Source organism: Oncorhynchus clarkii, chromosome 18 (genome assembly GCF_045791955.1).
Source record: "Oncorhynchus clarkii lewisi isolate Uvic-CL-2024 chromosome 18, UVic_Ocla_1.0, whole genome shotgun sequence".
NCBI lineage: Eukaryota > Metazoa > Chordata > Actinopteri > Salmoniformes > Salmonidae > Oncorhynchus > Oncorhynchus clarkii.
In genome coordinates, this window is record NC_092164.1 from 50,229,770 (window position 1) to 50,250,113 (window position 20,344).

At 46.6% G+C, this 20,344-nt stretch overlaps 1 protein-coding gene across 4 annotated transcripts in view; it reads left to right on the top strand.

The window, feature by feature from the left end:
- The window catches only part of LOC139373626 (triple functional domain protein), a 130,879-nt gene that overhangs the window by 87,117 nt on the left and 23,418 nt on the right, over positions 1-20,344 (top strand). For 2 of the 4 annotated variants that reach the window (XM_071114347.1, XM_071114348.1), the window contains exons 18-38: positions 289-455; positions 646-765; positions 1,082-1,273; positions 3,306-3,455; positions 3,523-3,637; positions 3,759-3,874; positions 8,519-8,641; positions 8,784-8,981; positions 9,404-9,519; positions 10,021-10,087; positions 10,363-10,472; positions 10,658-10,727; positions 12,022-12,111; positions 12,206-12,298; positions 12,624-12,735; positions 12,881-13,071; positions 14,118-14,219; positions 17,611-17,756; positions 17,886-17,985; positions 18,217-18,460; positions 18,888-18,998. In XM_071114347.1, coding sequence (XP_070970448.1) covers positions 289-455; positions 646-765; positions 1,082-1,273; positions 3,306-3,455; positions 3,523-3,637; positions 3,759-3,874; positions 8,519-8,641; positions 8,784-8,981; positions 9,404-9,519; positions 10,021-10,087; positions 10,363-10,472; positions 10,658-10,727; positions 12,022-12,111; positions 12,206-12,298; positions 12,624-12,735; positions 12,881-13,071; positions 14,118-14,219; positions 17,611-17,756; positions 17,886-17,985; positions 18,217-18,460; positions 18,888-18,998 — 2,733 coding nt within the window. Of the gene's footprint in view, positions 1-288; positions 456-645; positions 766-1,081; positions 1,274-3,305; positions 3,456-3,522; positions 3,638-3,758; positions 3,875-8,518; positions 8,642-8,783; positions 8,982-9,403; positions 9,520-10,020; positions 10,088-10,362; positions 10,473-10,657; positions 10,728-12,021; positions 12,112-12,205; positions 12,299-12,623; positions 12,736-12,880; positions 13,072-14,117; positions 14,220-17,267; positions 17,298-17,610; positions 17,763-17,885; positions 17,986-18,216; positions 18,461-18,887; positions 18,999-20,344 lie in introns of all 4 variants that reach the window. The other 2 variants (XM_071114346.1, XM_071114349.1) reach the window with 2 other exon arrangements.

The window sequence follows — 20,344 nt, forward strand, 5'->3', positions numbered from 1 at the left end:
GTCCTCTCCCTGTCCTCTCTTCTCTTTTCTCACCTCTCCCTGTCCTCTCCCTCTCTTCTCTTTTCCCACCTCTCCCTGTCCTCTCCCTGTCCTCTCTTTTCTTTTCCCATCTCTCCCTGTCCTCTCCCTATCTTCTCTTTTCCCACCTCTCCCTGTCCTCTCCCTCTCTTCTCTTTTCCCATCTCTCCCTGTCTTCTCCCTATCTTCTCTTTTCCCATCTCTCCCTGTCCTCTCCCTCTCTTCTCTTTTCCCATCTCTCCCTGTCCTCTCCCTGTCCTCTCCCTCCAGGTGTAGAGTTGCTGTGTGACAGAGATGTGGACATGGCTACTCGTGTTCAGGACCTGCTGGAGTTCCTCCATGAGAAGCAGCAGGAGTTGGACGTCGCAGGCGAACAACACAGGAGACACCTGGAGCAGTGTGTACAGTTACGACACCTGCAGGCCGAAGTCAAACAGGTATACACACACACACACACACACACACACACACACACACAGATGACACCAAAACCATCAATTGATACCACATAATTTCCTATTAAATACCAGTAGAAATGATACCATAGTAAATACCAACCAAGTACCAGTGGAAACCGTACTAAAATGCTCTCATGATAACTTCTATCCTGGTTCCTGGTCTGTGCAGGTCCTGGGCTGGATCCGTAATGGGGAGTCTATGCTGAATGCTGGTCTGATCACAGCCAGTTCTCTACAGGAAGCAGAACAGCTACAGAGAGAACACGAACAGTTCCAGCATGCCATCGAGGTGAGCAAACACCAACACACATCCTTTTTATACACAATAATAAGTACATATATATATATTCTCTCTTTATGTTTCTTTCTCCCTACAGTAGCTCTATATCCCTTTAGCCTTGTTTAACCAGCCTGATCTCACAAGCTCAGATTTCACTTCATCTCTCCCACTTTCTCTTGCTTTTTCCTCCCTCCTGTTTACCTTTTCCCTCGCTCATTTCTTTAAACATATCTGATATTCTAGAATAAAACTCTACTATAAGGTGCAACACAGAGCTACGATATTCTGTGTCTCTCCTCATCCCTCTCTGCTCTCCTCCTCGTAGAAAACCCACCAGAGTGCTCTGCAGGTGCAGCAGAAGGCTGAGGCGTTACTCCAGGCCAACCACTATGACATGGACCTGATCAGAGACTGTGCTGAGAACGTAGCGTCCCACTGGCAGCAGCTCATGTTGAAGATGGAGGACAGGCTGAAGCTGGTCAACGCCTCTGTAGCCTTCTACAAGACCTCCGAACAGGTAGGGGGTGCTGTGGCTGTTATAGTTATGGGTTATTATGTAATGACAGGTAGGGAGATAGTACTCTAATAGGTGTTGTAATTCCCTAATAACATCGTTAGATACAGTGCCTTGCGAAAGTATTCGGCCCCCTTGAACTTTGCAACCTTTTGCCACATTTCAGGCTTCAAACATAAAGATATAAAACTGTATTTTGTTGTGAAGAATCAACAACAAGTGGGACACAATCATGAAGTGGAACGACATTTATTGGATATTTCAAACTTTTTTAACAAATCAAAAACTGAAAAATTGGGCGTGCAAAATTATTCAGCCCCCTTAAGTTAATACTTTGTAGCGCCACCTTTTGCTGCGATTACAGCTGTAAGTCGCTTGGGGTATGTCTCTATCAGTTTTGCACATCGAGAGACTGACATTTTTTCCCATTCCTCCTTGCAAAACAGCTCGAGCTCAGTGAGGTTGGATGGAGAGCATTTGTGAACAGCAGTTTTCAGTTCTTTCCACAGATTCTCGATTGGATTCAGGTCTGGACTTTGACTTGGCCATTCTAACACCTGGATATGTTTATTTTTGAACCATTCCATTGTAGATTTTGCTTTATGTTTTGGATCATTGTCTTGTTGGAAGACAAATCTCCGTCCCAGTCTCAGGTCTTTTGCAGACTCCATCAGGTTTTCTTCCAGAATGGTCCTGTATTTGGCTCCATCCATCTTCCCATCAATTTTAACCATCTTCCCTGTCCCTGCTGAAGAAAAGCAGGCCCAAACCATGATGCTGCCACCACCATGTTTGACAGTGGGGATGGTGTGTTCAGCTGTGTTGCTTTTACGCCAAACATAACGTTTTGCATTGTTGCCAAAAAGTTCCATTTTGGTTTCATCTGACCAGAGCACCTTCTTCCACATGTTTGGTGTGTCTCCCAGGTGGCTTGTGGCAAACTTTAAACAACACTTTTTATGGATATCTTTAAGAAATGGCTTTCTTCTTGCCACTCTTCCATAAAGGCCAGATTTGTGCAATACACGACTGATTGTTGTCCTATGGACAGAGTCTCCCACCTCAGCTGTAGATCTCTGCAGTTCATCCAGAGTGATCATGGGCCTCTTGGCTGCATCTCTGATCAGCCTTCTCCTTGTATGAGCTGAAAGTTTAGAGGGACGGCCAGGTCTTGGTAGATTTGCAGTGGTCTGATACTCCTTCCATTTCAATATTATCGCTTGCACAGTGCTCCTTGGGATGTTTAAAGCTTGGGAAATATTTTTGTATCCAAATCCGGCTTTAAACTTCTTCACAACAGTATCTCGGACCTGCCTGGTGTGTTCCTTGTTCTTCATGATGCTCTCTGCGCTTTTAACGGACCTCTGAGACTATCACAGTGCAGGTGCATTTATACGGAGACTTGATTACACACAGGTGGATTGTATTTATCATCATTAGTCATTTAGGTCAACATTGGATCATTCAGAGATCCTCACTGAACTTCTTAGGAGAGTTTGCTGCACTGAAAGTAAAGGGGCTGAATAATTTTGCACGCCCAATTTTTCAGTTTTTGATTTGTTAAAAAAGTTTGAAATATCCAATAAATGTTGTTCCACTTCATGATTGTGCCCCACTTGTTGTTGATTCTTCACAAAAAAATACAGTTTTATATCTTTATGTTTGAAGCCTGAAATGTGGCAAAAGGTCGCAAAGTTCAAGGGGGCCGAATACTTTCGCAAGGCACTGTAAATACTTCTGTAGCCATCTACAAGTACATTTAGCTCTAGTAGACCTAACTAGCTCTAGTTACGTTAGTAGATTAGCTTCAGTTAAGGAGACTGGCGGAGCCTGTGCTGTGTCCTGTAGGTGTGCTGGAAAGCCTCCTGGAATGTCATGGGAGCTGTGGTGAGTTATGGGAGCTGTAGTTTTAATCCTGTGTTGTGATCTGTAGATGTGCAGTGTGTTGGAGAGCCTGGAGCAGGAGTATAAGAGGGAAGAGGACTGGTGTGGCATTATGGGAGCTGTAGTTTTAATCCTGTGTTGTGATCTGTAGGTGTGCAGTGTGTTGGAGAGCCTGGAGCAGGAGTATAAGAGGGAAGAGGACTGGTGTGGGGGGGCTGACAAACTGGGTCCTAACTGTGAGTCAGATCACGTCACCCCCATGATCAGCAAACACCTGGAACAGAAAGAGGCCTTCCTCAAGGTAAGAACACACACACACACACGTTTACAGCTATGACCCATGTCTCTAACTGTGTGTGCTTCTCTAGGCATGTACCCTGGCCAGACGCAATGCTGATGTGTTCCTGAAGTACATGCATAGGAACAGTGTTAACATGCCTGGGATGCTCAGCCATGTCAAAGCACCGGAACAACAGGTCAAGAGTGAGTATCACACACATACACACACACTGTGTGGTAATTCTACCTTTTACCTATTCCTAAAGCAACCACAAAACATCAATCTATCTAATTAGTATAATCTCTGTGTTTGTGTTGTGGTCAGACATCCTGAATGAGTTGTTACAGAGAGAGAACCGTGTTCTCCATTTCTGGACCATGAGGAAAAGACGGTTAGACCAGTGCCAGCAATACGTGGTGTTCGAACGCAGCGCCAAACAAGTACACACACAATTTACACACTCTCTCTAGCTCTCTCCATCTCTCTCTAGCTCTCCTCATCTCTCTCCATCTCTCTTTATCTCTCTTTAGCTCTCTCCATCTCTCTCTAGCTCTCTCCATCTCTCTCCATCTCTCTTTAGCTCTCTCCATCTCTCTCTAGCCCTCTCCATCTCTCTCCATCTCTCTCTAGCTCTCTCCATCTCTCTTTAGCTCTCTCCATCTCTCTCCAGCTTTCTCCATCTCTCTTTAGCTCTCTCACTCTCTCTAGCTCTCTCCATCTCTCTCCATCTCTCTTTAGCTCTCTCAATCTCTCTCTAGCTCTCTCCATCTCTCTTTAGCTCTCTCCATCTCTCTCCAGCTCTCTCCATCTCTCTTTAGCTTTCTCCATCTCTCTCCAGCTCTCTCCATCTCTCTTTAGCTCTCCATCTCTCTCTAGCGCTACATCTCTCTCCATCTCTCTTTAGCTCTCTCCATCTCTCTCTAGCTCTCTCCAGCTCTCTCCAGCTCTCTCCATCTCTCTCTAGCTCTCTCCATCTCTCTTTAGCTCTCTCCAGCTCTCTCATCTCTCTCTAGCTCTCTCCATCTCTCTCTAGCGCTACATCTCTCTCCATCTCTCTTTAGCTCTCTCCATCTCTCTCCATCTCTTTCTAGCTCTCTCCATCTCTCTCTAGCTCTCTCCATCTCTCTTTAGCTCTCTCCATCTCTCTCTAGCTCTCTCCATCTCTCTTTAGCTCTCTCCATCTCTCTCCAGCTCTCTACAGCTCTCTCCATATCTCTTTAGCTCTCTCCATCTCTCTCTAGCTCTCTCCATCTCTCTTTAGCTCTCTCCATCTCTCTCCAGCTCTCCATCTCTCTTTAGCTCTCTCCATCTCTCTCCATCTCTCTTTAGCTCTCTCCATGTCCCTCTAGCTCTCTCCAGCTCTCTCCATCTCTCTCCAGCTCTTTATCCATCTCTCTTTAGCTCTCTCCATCTCTCTCCATCTCTTTCTAGCTCTCTCCATCTCTCTCTAGCTCTCTCCATCTCTCTTTAGCTCTCTCCAGCTCTCTCATCTCTCTCTAGCTCTCTCCATCTCTCTTTAGCTCTCTCAATCTCTCTCTAGCTCTCTCCATCTCTCTTTAGCTCTCTCCATCTCTCTCCAGCTCTCTACATCTCTCTCCATCTCTCTTTAGCTCTCTCCATCTCTCTTTAGCTCTCCCCATCTCTCTTTAGCTCTCTCCATCTCTCTCCATTTCTCTTTAGCTCTCTCCATCTCTCTTTAGCTCTCTCCATCTCTCTCCAGCTCTCTACAGCTCTCTCCATCTCTCTCTAGCTCTCTCCATCTCTCTTTAGCTCTCTCCATCTCTCTCCAGCTCTCCATCTCTCTTTAGCTCTCTCCATCTCTCTCCATCTCTCTTTAGCTCTCTCCATCTCTCTCTAGCTCTCTCCAGCTCTCTCCATCTCTCTCCAGCTCTTTATCCATCTCTCTTTAGCTCTCTCCATCTCTCTCCATCTCTTTCTAGCTCTCTCCAGCTCTCTCCATCTCTCTTTAGCTCTCTCCAGCTCTCTCATCTCTCTCTAGCTCTCTCCATCTCTCTTTAGCTCTCTCCATCTCTCTCCAGCTCTCTACATCTCTCTCCATCTCTCTTTAGCTCTCTCCATCTCTCTTTAGCTCTCCCCATCTCTCTTTAGCTCTCTCCATCTCTCTTTAGCTCTCCCCATCTCTCTTTAGCTCTCTCAATCTCTCTCTAGCTCTCTCCATCTCTCTTTAGCTCTCTCCATCTCTCTCCAGCTCTCTACATCTCTCTCCATCTCTCTTTAGCTCTCTCCATCTCTCTTTAGCTCTCCCCATCTCTCTTTAGCTCTCTCCATCTCTCTCTAGCTCTCTCCAGCTCTCTCCATCTCTCTCCAGCTCTTTATCCATCTCTCTTTAGCTCTCTCCATCTCTCTCCATCTCTTTCTAGCTCTCTCCAGCTCTCTTTAGCTCTCTCCATCTCTCTCCAGCTCTCTACATCTCTCTCCATCTCTCTTTAGCTCTCCCCATCTCTCTTTAGCTCTCTCCATCTCTCTCCATTTCTCTTTAGCTCTCTCCATCTCTCTTTAGCTCTCTCCATCTCATTTTAGCTCTCTCCATCTCTCTTTAGCTCTCCATCTCTCTTTAGCTCTCTCCATCTCTCTCCAGCTTTCTCCATCTCTCTCCAGCTCTCTCCATCTCTCTCCATCTCTCTTTAGCTCTCTCCATCTCTCTTTAGCTCTCTCCATCTCTCTCCAGCTCTCTCCATCTCTCTCCATCTCTCTCCAGCTTTCTCCATCTCTCTTTCGCTCTCTCCATCTCTCTTTAGCTTTCTTCAGCTCTCTCCTGCTCTCTTTAGCTCTCTCCATCTCTCTCTAGCTCTCTCCATCTCTCTTTAGCTCTCTCCATCTCTCTCTAGCTCTCTCCATCTCTCTCTAGCTCTCCATCTCTCTTTAGCTCTCTCCAGCTCTCTCATCTCTCTCTAGCTCTCTCCATCTCTCTTTAGCTCTCTCAATCTCTCTCCATCTCTCTTTAGCTCTCTCCATCTCTCTCCAGCTCTCTACATCTCTCTCCATCTCTCTTTAGCTCTCTCCATCTCTCTTTAGCTCTCCCCATCTCTCTTTAGCTCTCTCCATCTCTCTCCATTTCTCTTTAGCTCTCTCCATCTCTCTTTAGCTCTCTCCATCTCATTTTAGCTCTCTCCATCTCTCTTTAGCTCTCCATCTCTCTTTAGCTCTCTCCATCTCTCTCCAGCTTTCTCCATCTCTCTCCAGGTCTCTCCATCTCTCCATCTCTCTTTAGCTCTCTCCATCTCTCTTTAGCTCTCTCCATCTCTCTCCAGCTCTCTCCATCTCTCTCCATCTCTCTCCAGCTTTCTCCATCTCTCTCTAGCTCTCTCCATCTCTCTTTAGCTCTCTCCAGCTCTCTCATCTCTCTCTAGCTCTCTCCATCTCTCTCTAGCGCTACATCTCTCTCCATCTCTCTTTAGCTCTCTCCATCTCTCTCCATCTCTTTCTAGCTCTCTCCATCTCTCTCTAGCTCTCTCCATCTCTCTTTAGCTCTCTCCAGCTCTCTCATCTCTCTCTAGCTCTCTCCATCTCTCTTTAGCTCTCTCCATCTCTCTCTAGCTCTCTCCATCTCTCTTTAGCTCTCTCCATCTCTCTCCAGCTCTCTACAGCTCTCTCCATCTCTCTTTAGCTCTCTCCATCTCTCTCTAGCTCTCTCCATCTCTCTTTAGCTCTCTCCATCTCTCTCCAGTTCTCCATCTCTCTTTAGCTCTCTCCATCTCTCTCCATCTCTCTTTAGCTCTCTCCATCTCTCTTTAGCTCTCTCCATCTCTCTCTAGCTCTCTCCAGCTCTCTCCATCTCTCTCCAGCTCTTTATCCATCTCTCTTTAGCTCTCTCCATCTCTCTCCATCTCTTTCTAGCTCTCTCCATCTCTCTCTAGCTCTCTCCATCTCTCTCCAGCTCTCTCATCTCTCTCTAGCTCTCTCCATCTCTCTTTAGCTCTCTCCATCTCTCTCTAGCTCTCTCCATCTCTCTTTAGCTCTCTCCATCTCTCTTTAGCTCTCCCCATCTCTCTTTAGCTCTCTCCATCTCTCTCCATTTCTCTTTAGCTCTCTCCATCTCTCTTTAGCTCTCTCCATCTCATTTTAGCTCTCTCCATCTCTCTTTAGCTCTCCATCTCTCTTTAGCTCTCTCCATCTCTCTCCAGCTCTCTCCATCTCTCTCCATCTCTCTTTAGCTCTCTCCATCTCTATTTAGCTCTCTCCAGCTCTCTCCATCTCTCTCCATCTCTCTCCAGCTTTCTCCATCTCTCTTTCGTTCTCTCCATCTCTCTTTAGCTTTCTTCAGCTCTCTCCTGCTCTCTTTAGCTCTCTCCAGCTATCTTTAGCTCTCTCCAGCTCTCTCCATCTCTCTTTAGCTCTCTACATCTCTCTCCATCTCTCTTCAGCTCTCTTTAGCTCTCTCCATCTCTCTTTATCTATCTCCAGCTTTCTCCAGCTCTCTCCAGCTCTCTCCATCTCTCTTTAGCTCTCTCCATCTCTCTCCAGCTCTCTCCATCTCTCTTTATCTCTCTCCAGCTTTCTCCATCTCTACCCAGCTCTCTCCATCTCTCTTTAGCTCTCTCCATCTCTCTCCAGCTTTCTCCATCTCTCTCCAGCTCTCCCCATCTCTCTCCAGCGCTCTCCATCTCTCTTTAGCTCTCCATCTCTCTTTAGCTCTCTCCATCTCTTTAGCTCTCATCTCTCTTTAGCTCTCTCCATCTCTCTTTAGCTCTCTCCATCTCTCTTTAGCTCTCTCCATCTCTCTTTAGCTCTCTCCAGCTTTCTCCATCTCTCTCCATCTCTCTCCATCTCTCTTTAGCTCTCTCCATCTCTCTTTAGCTCTCCCCATCTCTCTTTAGCTCTCTCCATCTCTCTCCATCTCTCTCCATCTCTCTTTAGCTCTCTCCATCTCTCTTTAGCTCTCTCCATCTCTCTTTAGCTCTCCATCTCTCTTTAGCTCTCTCCATCTCTCTTTAGCTCTCTCTAGCTCTCTTTGTCTTTCTTACTCAAAGCTCTATTCCATTCTCTGTTTCTGTCCTCTCATCTGTAATCTCTAATTTCTTTACCTTAATGTCCACCTCAATGGTCTGTGTGTGTGTCCCCAGGCTCTGGAATGGATCCATGACACCGGAGAGTTCTACCTGTCAACACACACCTCCACCGGCTCCAGTATCCACCACACACAGGAGCTGCTGAAGGAGCACGAAGACTTTCACATCACAGCCAGGGTAGAAAAGAACACGCGCCGCACACACACACACACACATATTCATGTCATAAAATTTTTTGACCAAACATTACACATTTTAAATCAAACCCTATCTCTCTCCCCTCTCTCCTCCTCCCCATCCCTCCCCCCTCTCCCTCCAGCAAACCAAAGAGCGTGTGAAGCTGCTGATCCAGCTAGCGGATGGCTTCTGTGATAAGGGCCATAGTCACGCTGTGGAGATAAAGAAGTGGGTGACAGCGGTGGACAAACGCTACAGAGACTTCTCCCTGCGTATGGACAAGTACCGGACCAGTCTGGAGAAAGCACTGGGCATCTCATCTGACTCTAACTCCAAGGCTGTGAGTTAAGGGGGTTGGGACGGTTGGGACGGTGGGGGGGGGGGGTTGGTTGGGACGGTGAGGTGGGGTGAGGTTGGGTGAGGTGGGGTGAGGTGAGGTGAGGTGGGGTGAGGTGGGGTGAGGTGGGGTGAGGTGAGGTGGGGTGAGGTGAGGTGAGGTGGGGTGGGGTGGGGTGGGGTGAGGTGAGGTGGGGTGAGGTGTCTATATAATGGTTGCTGGAAACCATTATGAAGAATGATCTCTGCACACTGAAGATGGCTTTAAGCAGAAACATTGGTCCCTTCCCTAATAATAATAAAATAACTACGCTCTTTATAAGTACTTTTTGGATACTTTTTGGGATTTACATTTTTTGTAAATCATCTCTCCCCATGTCTCTCCAAACTTCTCCCTCCATCCCTCTCTCCCTCTCTCTCTGTCAGAGTAAGGATCTCCAGTTGGACATAATTCCGGCCACACCTCAGGGGTCAGAGGTCAAGCTGAGAGACGCGGCTCACGAACTCAACGAGGAGAAACGCAAGTCCGCTCGCAGGAAGGAGTACGTCATCACTTCCTCTTAACTTCCTGACACCGATTTAGATCAGTGACACTCATAATCAAGCAAGCCCAAAAGCCAATAAACCAGTCATCCCCACTCATCATGTCATAACTACAACTGCAGTACTACTACAGGACACACACACACACACACACACACACTAAACAGCCACAACTAGACACGACTTTGACACAATTCATCCGTGTAAATGGACAGAGCAGAGGGACTAAAAGTATTCTATTGATAATGATATGAATCAGCAAAAGAGGCTAACCGTGTGTGTCTGTGTGTGCGCGCGTGTCTGTGTGTGCGTGTGTCTGTGTTTGCGCACGTGTCTGTGTGTGCGCGTATATTTGTGTGTGCGCGTGTCTGTGTTTGCGCACGTCTGTGTGTGCGCGTGTCTGTGTTTGCGCACGTGTTTGTGTGTGCACGCGTGTTTGTGTGTGCACGTGTGTTTGTGTGTGCACGCGTGTTTGTGTGTGCACGCTTGTGTGTATGTAGGTTCATCATGGCTGAGCTGATCCAGACAGAGAAGACCTATGTGAGAGACCTGAGGGAGTGTACAGACGTAAGTAAACCTACTCTCTCTCTTTGTCTGCCCCCTTACCTATAGTGGGATTCTGCTGCCACTGTCTGGTGCCACCTTGTGAAATTTTAACACAACACACGTGGACAAACATCTGACCAACATGGAAGACCAATAACACAACACATGCACATATAACATGTAAGGTTGCCGTGTAGATTTCCGTTAAATGCAGCAGCTGTGACTCAATGGATCAGATATATCTGGCCCCTCCGTGTGTGTGATCTAACCCCCTCTCTCCATCCTCCTCCCTCCAGACGTACCTGTGGGAGATGACAAGTGGGGTAGAGGAGATCCCTCCTGGCATCGTCAACAAGGAACACATCATCTTCGGGAACATGGTGGACCTCTATGAGTTCCATCACAAGTAAGTCCCGCTCCCTGAGTCATTGTCCCTGTACATCCACAACAAGCTATATCCACTATCAGGTTCATTTCCAGTGCTGAAGCTTTGTATACTAACAGGAGTTATTCTCTGCTTTTATGGTGTTCGCTCACATCCTCTCGCTCTCTCGCTCTTCCTCCCTCTCCTCTTCTCTCCTTTTTCAACAGTATCTTTCTCAAAGAGCTGGAGAAGTATGAACAGCTACCAGAAGATGTGGGCCACTGCTTTGTCACCTGGGTGAGTGAGTGTGTATCCGTTCTTGTCTTTCTCAAGACAAGTGAGTTGGTTCATAAAATGGCCGAATGTAGGTTTGTGATCAAAATCAAATTGCATTTGTCACATGTGCCGAATACAACAGGTCTAGACATTACAATGTTTACTTACAAGCCCTTAACCAAAAATGCTTTAGCAAGTTTTAAGGAAAAAGTTAAAGTAACTTGACATCAAATCAAATAAAAAATCAAATGTATTTATATAGCCCTTCTTACATCAGCTGATATCTCAAAGTGCTGTACAGAAACCCAGCCTAACACCCCAAACAGCAAGCAATGTAGGTGTAGAAGCATGTTGGCTAGGAAAAACTCCCTTGAAAGTCCAAAACCTAGGAAGAAACCTAGAGAGGAACCAGGCTATGTGGGGTGGCCAGTCCTCTTCTGGCTATGCCGGGTGGAGATTATAACAGAACATGGCCAAGATGTTCAAATGTTCATAAATGACCAGCATGGTCAAATAATAGGTCTGGGACAGGTAGCACGTCTGGTGAACAGGTCAGGATTCCATAGCCGCAGGCAGAACAGTTGAAACTGGAGCAGCAGCACAGCCAGGTGGACTGGGGACAACAAGGAGTCATCATGCCAAGTAGTCCTGAGGCATGGTCCTAGGGCTTAGGTCCTCCGTCTGTGACATCTGTGAAAAATATAGAGAATGAGTTCTTAGGACAGGTACAAATAATGATTTCTTAGGACAGGTACAAATAATGATTTCTTAGGACATGTTAGGATAGGTACAAATAATAATTTCTTAGGACAGGTACAAATAAGGATTTCTTAGGACATGTACAAATAATGATTTCTTAGGACATGTAAGGATAGGTACAAATAAAGATTTCTTAGGACAGGTACAAATAATGATTTCTTAGGACAGGTACAAATAATGATTTCTTAGGACAGGTACAAATAATGATTTCTTAGGACAGGTACAAATAATGATTTCTTAGGACAGGCACAACTAATGATTTCTTAGGACAGGTACAAATAATGATTTCTTAGGACATATACAAATAATGATTTCTTAGGACATGTAAGGATAGGTACAAATAATGATTTCTTAGGACATGTAAGGACAGGTACAAATAATGATTTCTTAGGACAGGTATAAAGACTTAATATCTCTACTTATATGTGATTGGTCAAAAAGGAAACACATGCCTTTTTTTAAATTGTATTTATTTATTTATTTAGCCTTTATTTAACTAGGCACTTTTAAGTAGCTACATTTGTTTTAACTCTTTGTTGTGTATCTGTGTGTCCAGGCTGATAAGTTCCAGATGTACGTCAACTACTGTAAGAACAAACCAGACTCCACCCAGCTCATCTTAGAGCATGCTGGACCCTACTTTGACGTGAGTACCCTGCCCTTCTATTGGCCCATACTGTGAGTGACAGCTCCCTGCACCCAATCACACCCAATGTGTTTCTCTGTGTGGGCGTGTACAGGAGATCCAGCAGAGGCACCGATTGGCCAACTCCATCTCCTCCTACCTGATCAAGCCTGTTCAGCGAATCACCAAGTACCAGCTCCTGCTCAAGGTAACCATAGCAACCCACTTTTATAAAGCACATACACAACCTCTACAAATGTTTGTTTATATTTTCTTATGTTTACATTGTGATGAGCAGGAATGTAGGGACATACCTTTTTATTTGGTGAGTAGCTTTTATGCACCCATCACACTAGTTAGCATCAGTGTTTACGTTACATGCCATCTCGGCTGGCGTTCAGCTCATCTTTTTGTTTACCAGTACATCCCAGGTTATGGGTAATCCACCTAATGGGCATATTATCAGTCACAATAAATATGACATATTTGCTTTCAAAGGGTATTTGTTGATGGTACCTCTCTGGTGTATGTAGGAGCTGCTGACATGCTGTGAGGAGGGGAAAGGAGAGATCAAGGATGGACTGGAGGTCATGCTCAGTGTCCCCAAGAGAGCCAACGACGCCATGCACCTCTCAATGCTGGAGGGTGAGAGACACATACACACACACGCGCATACACACGTGCACATACACGCACACACTTTCAAAGTCAACAATGCTTATGCACATGTGCATGGTGAAGTAACTCTTTCTTGAACACTCTCTTCCTCCCCCCTCCCCCTCTCCTGTAGGTTTCGACGAGAACATCGAGTCTCAGGGAGAGTTAATCCTGCAGGAGTCCTTCCATGTGTGGGATCCTAAAACTCTGATCCGCAAGGGACGCGAGCGTCACCTCTTCCTCTTCGAGATGTCCCTCATCTTCAGCAAGGAGGTCAAAGACTCCAACGGACGGAGCAAGTACATGTACAAGAGCAGACTTTACGTGAGTACAACATTCTCTCTCTTGTCTCTCTCTCTTTTCTGTTTTAGTCGTTCCCTTTGTCTGTGTCTCTCTCTCTCTCTGTCTTTCTTTCTCTTCAGTTGTATCTCTCTCTCTCTGTCTTTCTTTCTCTTTAGTTGTATCTCTCTCTCTCTCTGTCTTTCTTTCTCTTTAGTTGTATCTCTCTCTCTCTCTGTCTTTCTTTCTCTTTAGTTGTATCTCTCTCTCTCTGTCTTTTTCTCTTTAGTTGTGTATCTCTCTCTCTCTGTCTTTCTTTCTCTTTAGTTGTGTCTCTTTCTCTCTCTCTGTCTTTCTTTCTCTTTAGTTGTGTCTCTCTCTCTGTCTTTCTTTCTCTTTAGTTGTGTCTCTCTCTCTCTCTCTCTCTCTCTTTCTTTCTCTTTAGTTGTGTCTCTCTCTCTTTCTTTCTCTTTAGTTGTGTCTCTCTCTCTCTGTCTTTCTTTCTCTTTAGTTGTATCTCTCTCTCTCTCTCTTTCTTTCTCTTTAGTTGTATCTCTCTCTCTCTGTCTTTCTTTCTCTTTAGTTGTGTCTCTCTCTCTCTGTCTTTCTTTCTCTTTAGTTGTGTCTCTCTCTCTCTCTGTCTTTCTTTCTCTTTAGTTGTGTCTCTCTCTCTCTGTCTTTCTTTCTCTTTAGTTGTGTCTCTCTCTCTCTTTCTTTCTCTTTAGTTGTGTCTCTCTCTCTCTGTCTTTCTTTCTCTTTAGTTGTGTCTCTCTCTCTCTGTCTTTCTTTCTCTTTAGTTGTGTCTCTCTCTCTCTTTCTTTCTCTTTAGTTGTGTGTCTCTCTCTCTCTCTCTCTTTCTCTTTAGTTGTGTCTCTCTCTCTGTCTTTCTTTCTCTTTAGTTGTGTCTCTCTCTTTCTTTCTCTTTAGTTGTCTCTCTCTCTCTCTCTCTCTTTCTCTCTCTCTCTCTCTCTCTGTTTCTGGTGTCATTGGCTAGAAATAGACAGATACGTATTGCATATTGCCAAAGGAATTCCTATAAAATGGCAATAATTTGTCTCCAAAATAGCAGTAATTTGTCTCCCTCTCTCCAGACGTCAGAGTTGGGGGTAACAGAGCACGTTGAGGGAGACCCCTGTAAGTTTGCTCTGTGGGTGGGACGAACCCCCACCTCCGACAACAAGATCGTACTCAAGGTAAGAACATAGAAGAATACCTCTCTCCTCTTCTCTCTCCTCTCCCTCTCCTTCCGCTCCTCTCTCTCCTTTCTCTTTCTTTTCTCTTTCCTCTTCTCCTCCTCTCCTCTTCTCCTCCTCTCTCTCTTCTCCTCCTCTCTCTCCCTCCTCTCTCTCTTGTCCTCCTCTCTCTCCCTTCTCTCTCTTCTCCTTCTCTCTCTTCTCCTCCTCTCTTCTCTCCTCTCCCTCTCATTTCGCTCTCTTTTCTCTTCTCCTCGCCTCTTCTCCTCCTCTCTCTCTTTCTCATCTTCTCCTCCTCTCTCTTCTTTCTCTCCTCTTCTCCTCCTCTCTCTCCCTTCTCTTCCTCTCCGTCTCTCCTCTCTCTCTCCTTTCTCTCTTTTCTCTTCTCCTCCTCTCCTCCGCTCTCTCCCTTCTCTCTCTCCTCACCTCTCCTCTCTATCTCCTCTCTATCTCCTCTCCTCTCTCTGCCTTATTACTCTCCTCACCTCTCATCTCTCTCTCCTCTCCTCTCCTCTCTATCTCCTCTCCTCTCTCTGCCTTATTACTCTCCTCACCTCTCATCTCTCTCTCCTCTCCTCTCCTCTCTATCTCCTCTGCTCTCTCTGCCTTATTACTCTCTCCTCACCTCTCCTCTCTCTCTCCTCACCTCTCCTCTCTCTCTCCTCACCTCTCCTCTCTCTCTCCTCACCTCTCTTCTCTATCTCCTCTCCTCTCTCTGCCTTATTACTCTCTCCTCACCTCTCCTCTTCTCCTCCTCTCTCTCCCTTCTCTCTCTGCCTTATTACTCTCTCCTCACCTCTCCTCTTCTCTTCCTCTCTCTGCCTTATTACTCTCTCCTCACCTCTCCTCTCTCTGTCCTCACCTCTCCTCTCTCTCTCCTCACCTCTCCTCACCTCTCCTCTCTATCTCCTCACCTCTCCTCTCTCTCCTCACCTCTCCTCTCTATCTCCTCTCCTCTCTCTGCCTTATTACTCTCTCCTCACCTCTCCTCTCTTTCCTCTCCTCTCTATCTCCTCTCCTCTCTATCTCCTCTCCTCTCTATCTCCTCTCCTCTCTCTGCCTTATTTCTCTCTCCTCACCTCTCTTCTCTCTCTCCTCACCTCTCCTCTCTATCTCCTCTCCTCTCCTCTCTCTGCCTTATTACTCTCTCCTCACCTCTCCTCTCTCTCTCCTCACCTCTCCTCTCTATCTCCCTTCTCTCTCTCCTCTCCTCTCCTCTCTATCTCCTCTCCTCTCTCTGCCTTATTACTCTCTCATCACCTCTCCTCTCCCTCTCCTCACCTCTCCTCTTCTCCTCCTCTCTCTCCCTTCTCTCTCTCCTCTCCTCTCTATCTCCTCTCATCTCTATCTCCTCTCCTTTCTCTGCCTTATTACTCTCTCCTCACCTCTCCTCTTCTCCTCCTCTCTCTCCCTTCTCTCTCTCCTCTCCTCTCTATCTCCTCTCCTCACATCCCATCTTTTCTTTTCCGTCTCTTCTCTTCTCCTCCCCCCTTTTCATCTTCCCCGTTTTGATTGCATGACTCTATGCTGCTGTCTGGTGGATGTGAAGCTTCGTATGTGCTTCTCTGTTTCTTGTTTCTCTCTGTATTTATCTCCCTCTCTCGATCTCTATACGTATGTTACCCTAGTCTCTTTATCTCTCTGTGTTCTGTCTGATGACTGTTCTATCATACAGTCTAGTCTAGTACAGTACATCTGTTACCCTGGTCTCTTTATCTCTCTGTGTTCTGTCTGATGACTGTTCTATCATACAGTCTAGTACAGTACAGTACATCTGTTACCCTGGTCTCTTTATCTCTCTGTGTTCTGTCTGATGACTGTTCTATCATACAGTCTAGTCTAGTACAGTACATCTGTTACCCTGGTCTCTTTATCTCTCTGTGTTCTGTCTGATGACTGTTCTATCATACAGTCTAGTCTAGTACAGTACATCTGTTACCCTGGTCTCTTTATCTCTCTGTGTTCTATCTGATGACTGTTCTATCATACAGTCTAGTCTAGTACAGTACATCTGTTACCCTGGTCTCTTTATCTCTCTGTGTTCTGTCTGATGACTGTTCTATCATACAGTCTAGTCTAGTACAGTACATCTGTTACCCTGGTCTCTTTATCTCTCTGTGTTCTGTCTGATGACTGTTCTATCATACAGTCTAGTCTAGTACAGTACATCTGTTACCCTGGTCTCTTTATCTCTCTGTGTTCTGTCTGATGACTGTTCTATCATACAGTCTAGTCTAGTACATCTGTTACCCTGGTCTCTTTATCTCTCTGTGTTCTGTCTGATGACTGTTCTATCATACAGTCTAGTCTAGTACATCTGTTACCCTGGTCTCTTTATCTCTCTGTGTTCTGTCTGATGACTGTTCTATCATACAGTCTAGTCTAGTACAGTACATCTGCGTCTTGGGCCGTTTTGTTTATGTTTGTATCTCTGAATATTAACCGTTCGTTCGCTAACCAACCGTGGGCTAACATGCTTACGCCAACACCACTGACATGAACTTTAACCCCTAAACTCCAACAATTCTTCAAGCTCCCACACGCTCCCACTACATTCTATATCCTTTGTATGGAGTCGAGGCCTATACATATTTATTGTCTAGAAAAATGGATCTCTTCTTTTTTTTAATGATTTGACACCTCACATGTTGACCCTCTTTCTTTAATTTTCCTTCTCTCTCTCCCATCTTCCTTTCTTCCTCTTTCCATCGCTCTCTCTTTTTTCTCTCCTTACCAAACTCAACATCTTACTTTTTTGAACACCCACCTCCAAAGCTAGTTTTAATACGGAAGCTTTATGTTTGTGCCAGTGGTTGTAAAAGTATGTTTCCCTGCTCCTAACCCGATGTGTCTAACACAGTGTATTGACTCTGTTCCTATTCTGCTCATCTACCTGTGCTGCCCATATTAACCATTAACTGGCCACCACCAAAATACTGTGACTGTTGTCCGTCCGTCATCTCCAGACATTCTGTCCTCATAGAAAATGTCATATAAATGAACTAAAAACAAAACAGTGAAATTCTCTATTCTATATTTGAACCAAAGCCAAGTCAGGGATGCAAACATGGATCAATGGTGAGTAATACTGTACTAACTAGCCTAACACCTAACGCAGCCCTCAGCTGCATCTCAATACTCTACTGTGGAATTCTCTCTGTCTCCTCTCCTACTCTCCCTTTTCTGTGTTTCAATGTCCACACTAGCTTACTACTTAGAATGAAGCCATGTGATGCGCATGCATTCTAAATGGTATGCTAATGTGGGTATTGGAATATATCGGTTCATTCTCCAGTGGGGTCTATGGACCTGTTTAGACTAAAATATGACTTCAGAGACCGTGGTGATTTTGGGAATTAACCTTTGACCCTTTCTCCCTGGCCAATGGCAGGCGTCGAGCATTGAGAACAAGCAGGACTGGATCAAACACATCAGGGAGGTGATTCAGGATCGAACCATCCACCTGAGAGGAGCTCTGAAGGAACCCATACACATCCCTAAGTCTGCCACCGCCAAGCATCACAAGGGACACCGCAGGTACAGGTACACAAGTGCATTAGTATACTATACACACCTACACACACAGAGACACACATACACTTATATGCGTGTATACACACACACACACACACACACTGACCTCTGTCTGTGTTTGGGGTTTGATAGGGATGGAGAGGACTTGGACAGCCAGGGTGATGGCAGCAGCCAACCAGACACCATCTCTATTGCCTCACGCACCTCACAGAACACACTGGACAGTGACAAGGTGAGCACACACACACTCTGGTCATCTCTCTGGCTGCACAGAACATAGACGGGTGAGAACAGCACACAGTATTTCTAAAATGACGTTTGATCATGAAGAGAAGGCTTCAGTTGAAAAGGACCTGAGGACGTTGTTGCCTGCTTTACCCTCGTAGGGGAATGATGTAATAATGATCCACCTCTTCGTATGATTCTACATTCCCCCTGACCATCTCTCTCTCCTCTCCTCCAGCTGTCTGGTGGCTGTGAGCTGACCGTGGTGATCCATGACTTCATGGCTGGTAACAGCAACGAGCTGACCGTCCGGAGGGGCCAGACTGTGGAGGTCCTGGAGAGGTGCCATGACAAGCCTGACTGGTGTCTGGTGAGGACCACGGACCGCTCCCCTGCCCACGAGGGACTGGTACCCTGCGCCATGCTCTGCATCGCCCACTCACGCTCCTCCCTGGAGATGGAGGGGATATTCAACCATAAAGGTGGGTGAGGAGATCTGTAGTAGGGGACAGCGTCTTTTGAGTTTCAGAAAGTCCTATATTTAAGCAATAAGGCCAGAGGGGGTGTGGTATATGGCCAATATACCACGGCTAAGGGCTGTTCTTATGCATCACGCAACGCGTAATGCTTGGTTACAGCCCTAGGCTGTGGTATATTGGTCATATACCACAAACCCCCGAGGTGCCTTATTGCTATTATAAACTGGTTATCATCGTAATTAGAACAGTAAAAAAACATGTTGTCATACCCGTGGTAAACGGTCTGATATACCACGGCTGTCAGCCAATCAGCATTCAGGGCTGGAACACCCCAGGTTATAATAATGGTTATTATTAGATGTGTTATGGGTGTGTTCAAGACTTTGATAACCTCTCTTTCACTCTCCCTCCTCCCTCTCCTCCTATCCAGACACTCTGTCAGTGTGTAGTAATGACTCCATCATGCCAGGCTCCTCTGCCACCCTGCAGCCCGGACATCACGGCATGGGCTCACACACCTCGCCCGGACCTAAACGACCAGGTAAACACACACACCTCGCCCGGATCTAAACGACCAGGTAATCACACACACCTCGCCTGGACCTAAACGACCAGGTAAACACACACACCTCGCCCGGATATAAACGACCAGGTAAACACACACACCTCGTCCGGACCTAAACGACCAGGTAAACACACACACCTCGCCAGGACCTAAACGACCAGGTAATCACACACACCTCGCCCGGACCTAAACGACCAGGTAAACACACACACCTCGCCCGGACCTAAACGACCAGGTAATCACACACACCTCGCCTGGACCTAAACGACCAGGTAAACACACACACCTCGCCCGGACCTAAACGACCAGGTAAACACACACACCTCGCCCGGACCTAAACGACCAGGTAAACACACACACCTCGCCCGGACCTAAACGACCAGGTAAACACACACACCTCGCCTGGACCTAAACGACCAGGTAATCACACACACCTCGCCCGGACCTAAACGACCAGGTAAACACACACACCTCGCCTGGACCTAAACGACCAGGTAAACACACACACCTCGCCCGGATCTAAACGACCAGGTAAACACACACACCTCGCCCGGACCTAAACGACCAGGTAAACACACACACCTCGCCCGGATCTAAACGACCAGGTAATCACACACACCTCGCCTGGACCTAAACGACCAGGTAAACACACACACCTCGCCCGGATCTAAACAACCAGGTAATCACACACACCTCGCCCGGACCTAAACGACCAGGTAAACACACACACCTCGCCCGGACCTAAACGACCAGGTAAACACACACACCTCGCCTGGACCTAAACGACCAGGTAATCACACACACCTCGCCCGGACCTAAACGACCAGGTAATCACACACACCTCGCCCGGACCTAAACGACCAGGTAAACACACACACCTCGCCCGGACCTAAACGACCAGGTAAACACACACACCTCGCCCGGATCTAAACGACCAGGTAATCACACACACCTCGCCTGGACCTAAACGACCAGGTAAACACACACTCCTCGCCCGGATCTAAACGACCAGGTAATCACACACACCTCGCCTGGACCTAAACGACCAGGTAAACACACACACCTCGCCTGGACCTAAACGACCAGGTAAACACACACACCTCGCCCGGATCTAAACGACCAGGTAAACACACACACCTCGCCCGGATCTAAACGACCAGGTAAACACACACACCTCGCCCGGACCTAAACGACCAGGTAAACACACACACCTCGCCCGGATCTAAACGACCAGGTAAACACACACACCTCGCCTGGACCTAAACGACCAGGTAAACACACACACCTCGCCCGGACCTAAACGACCAGGTAAACACACACAC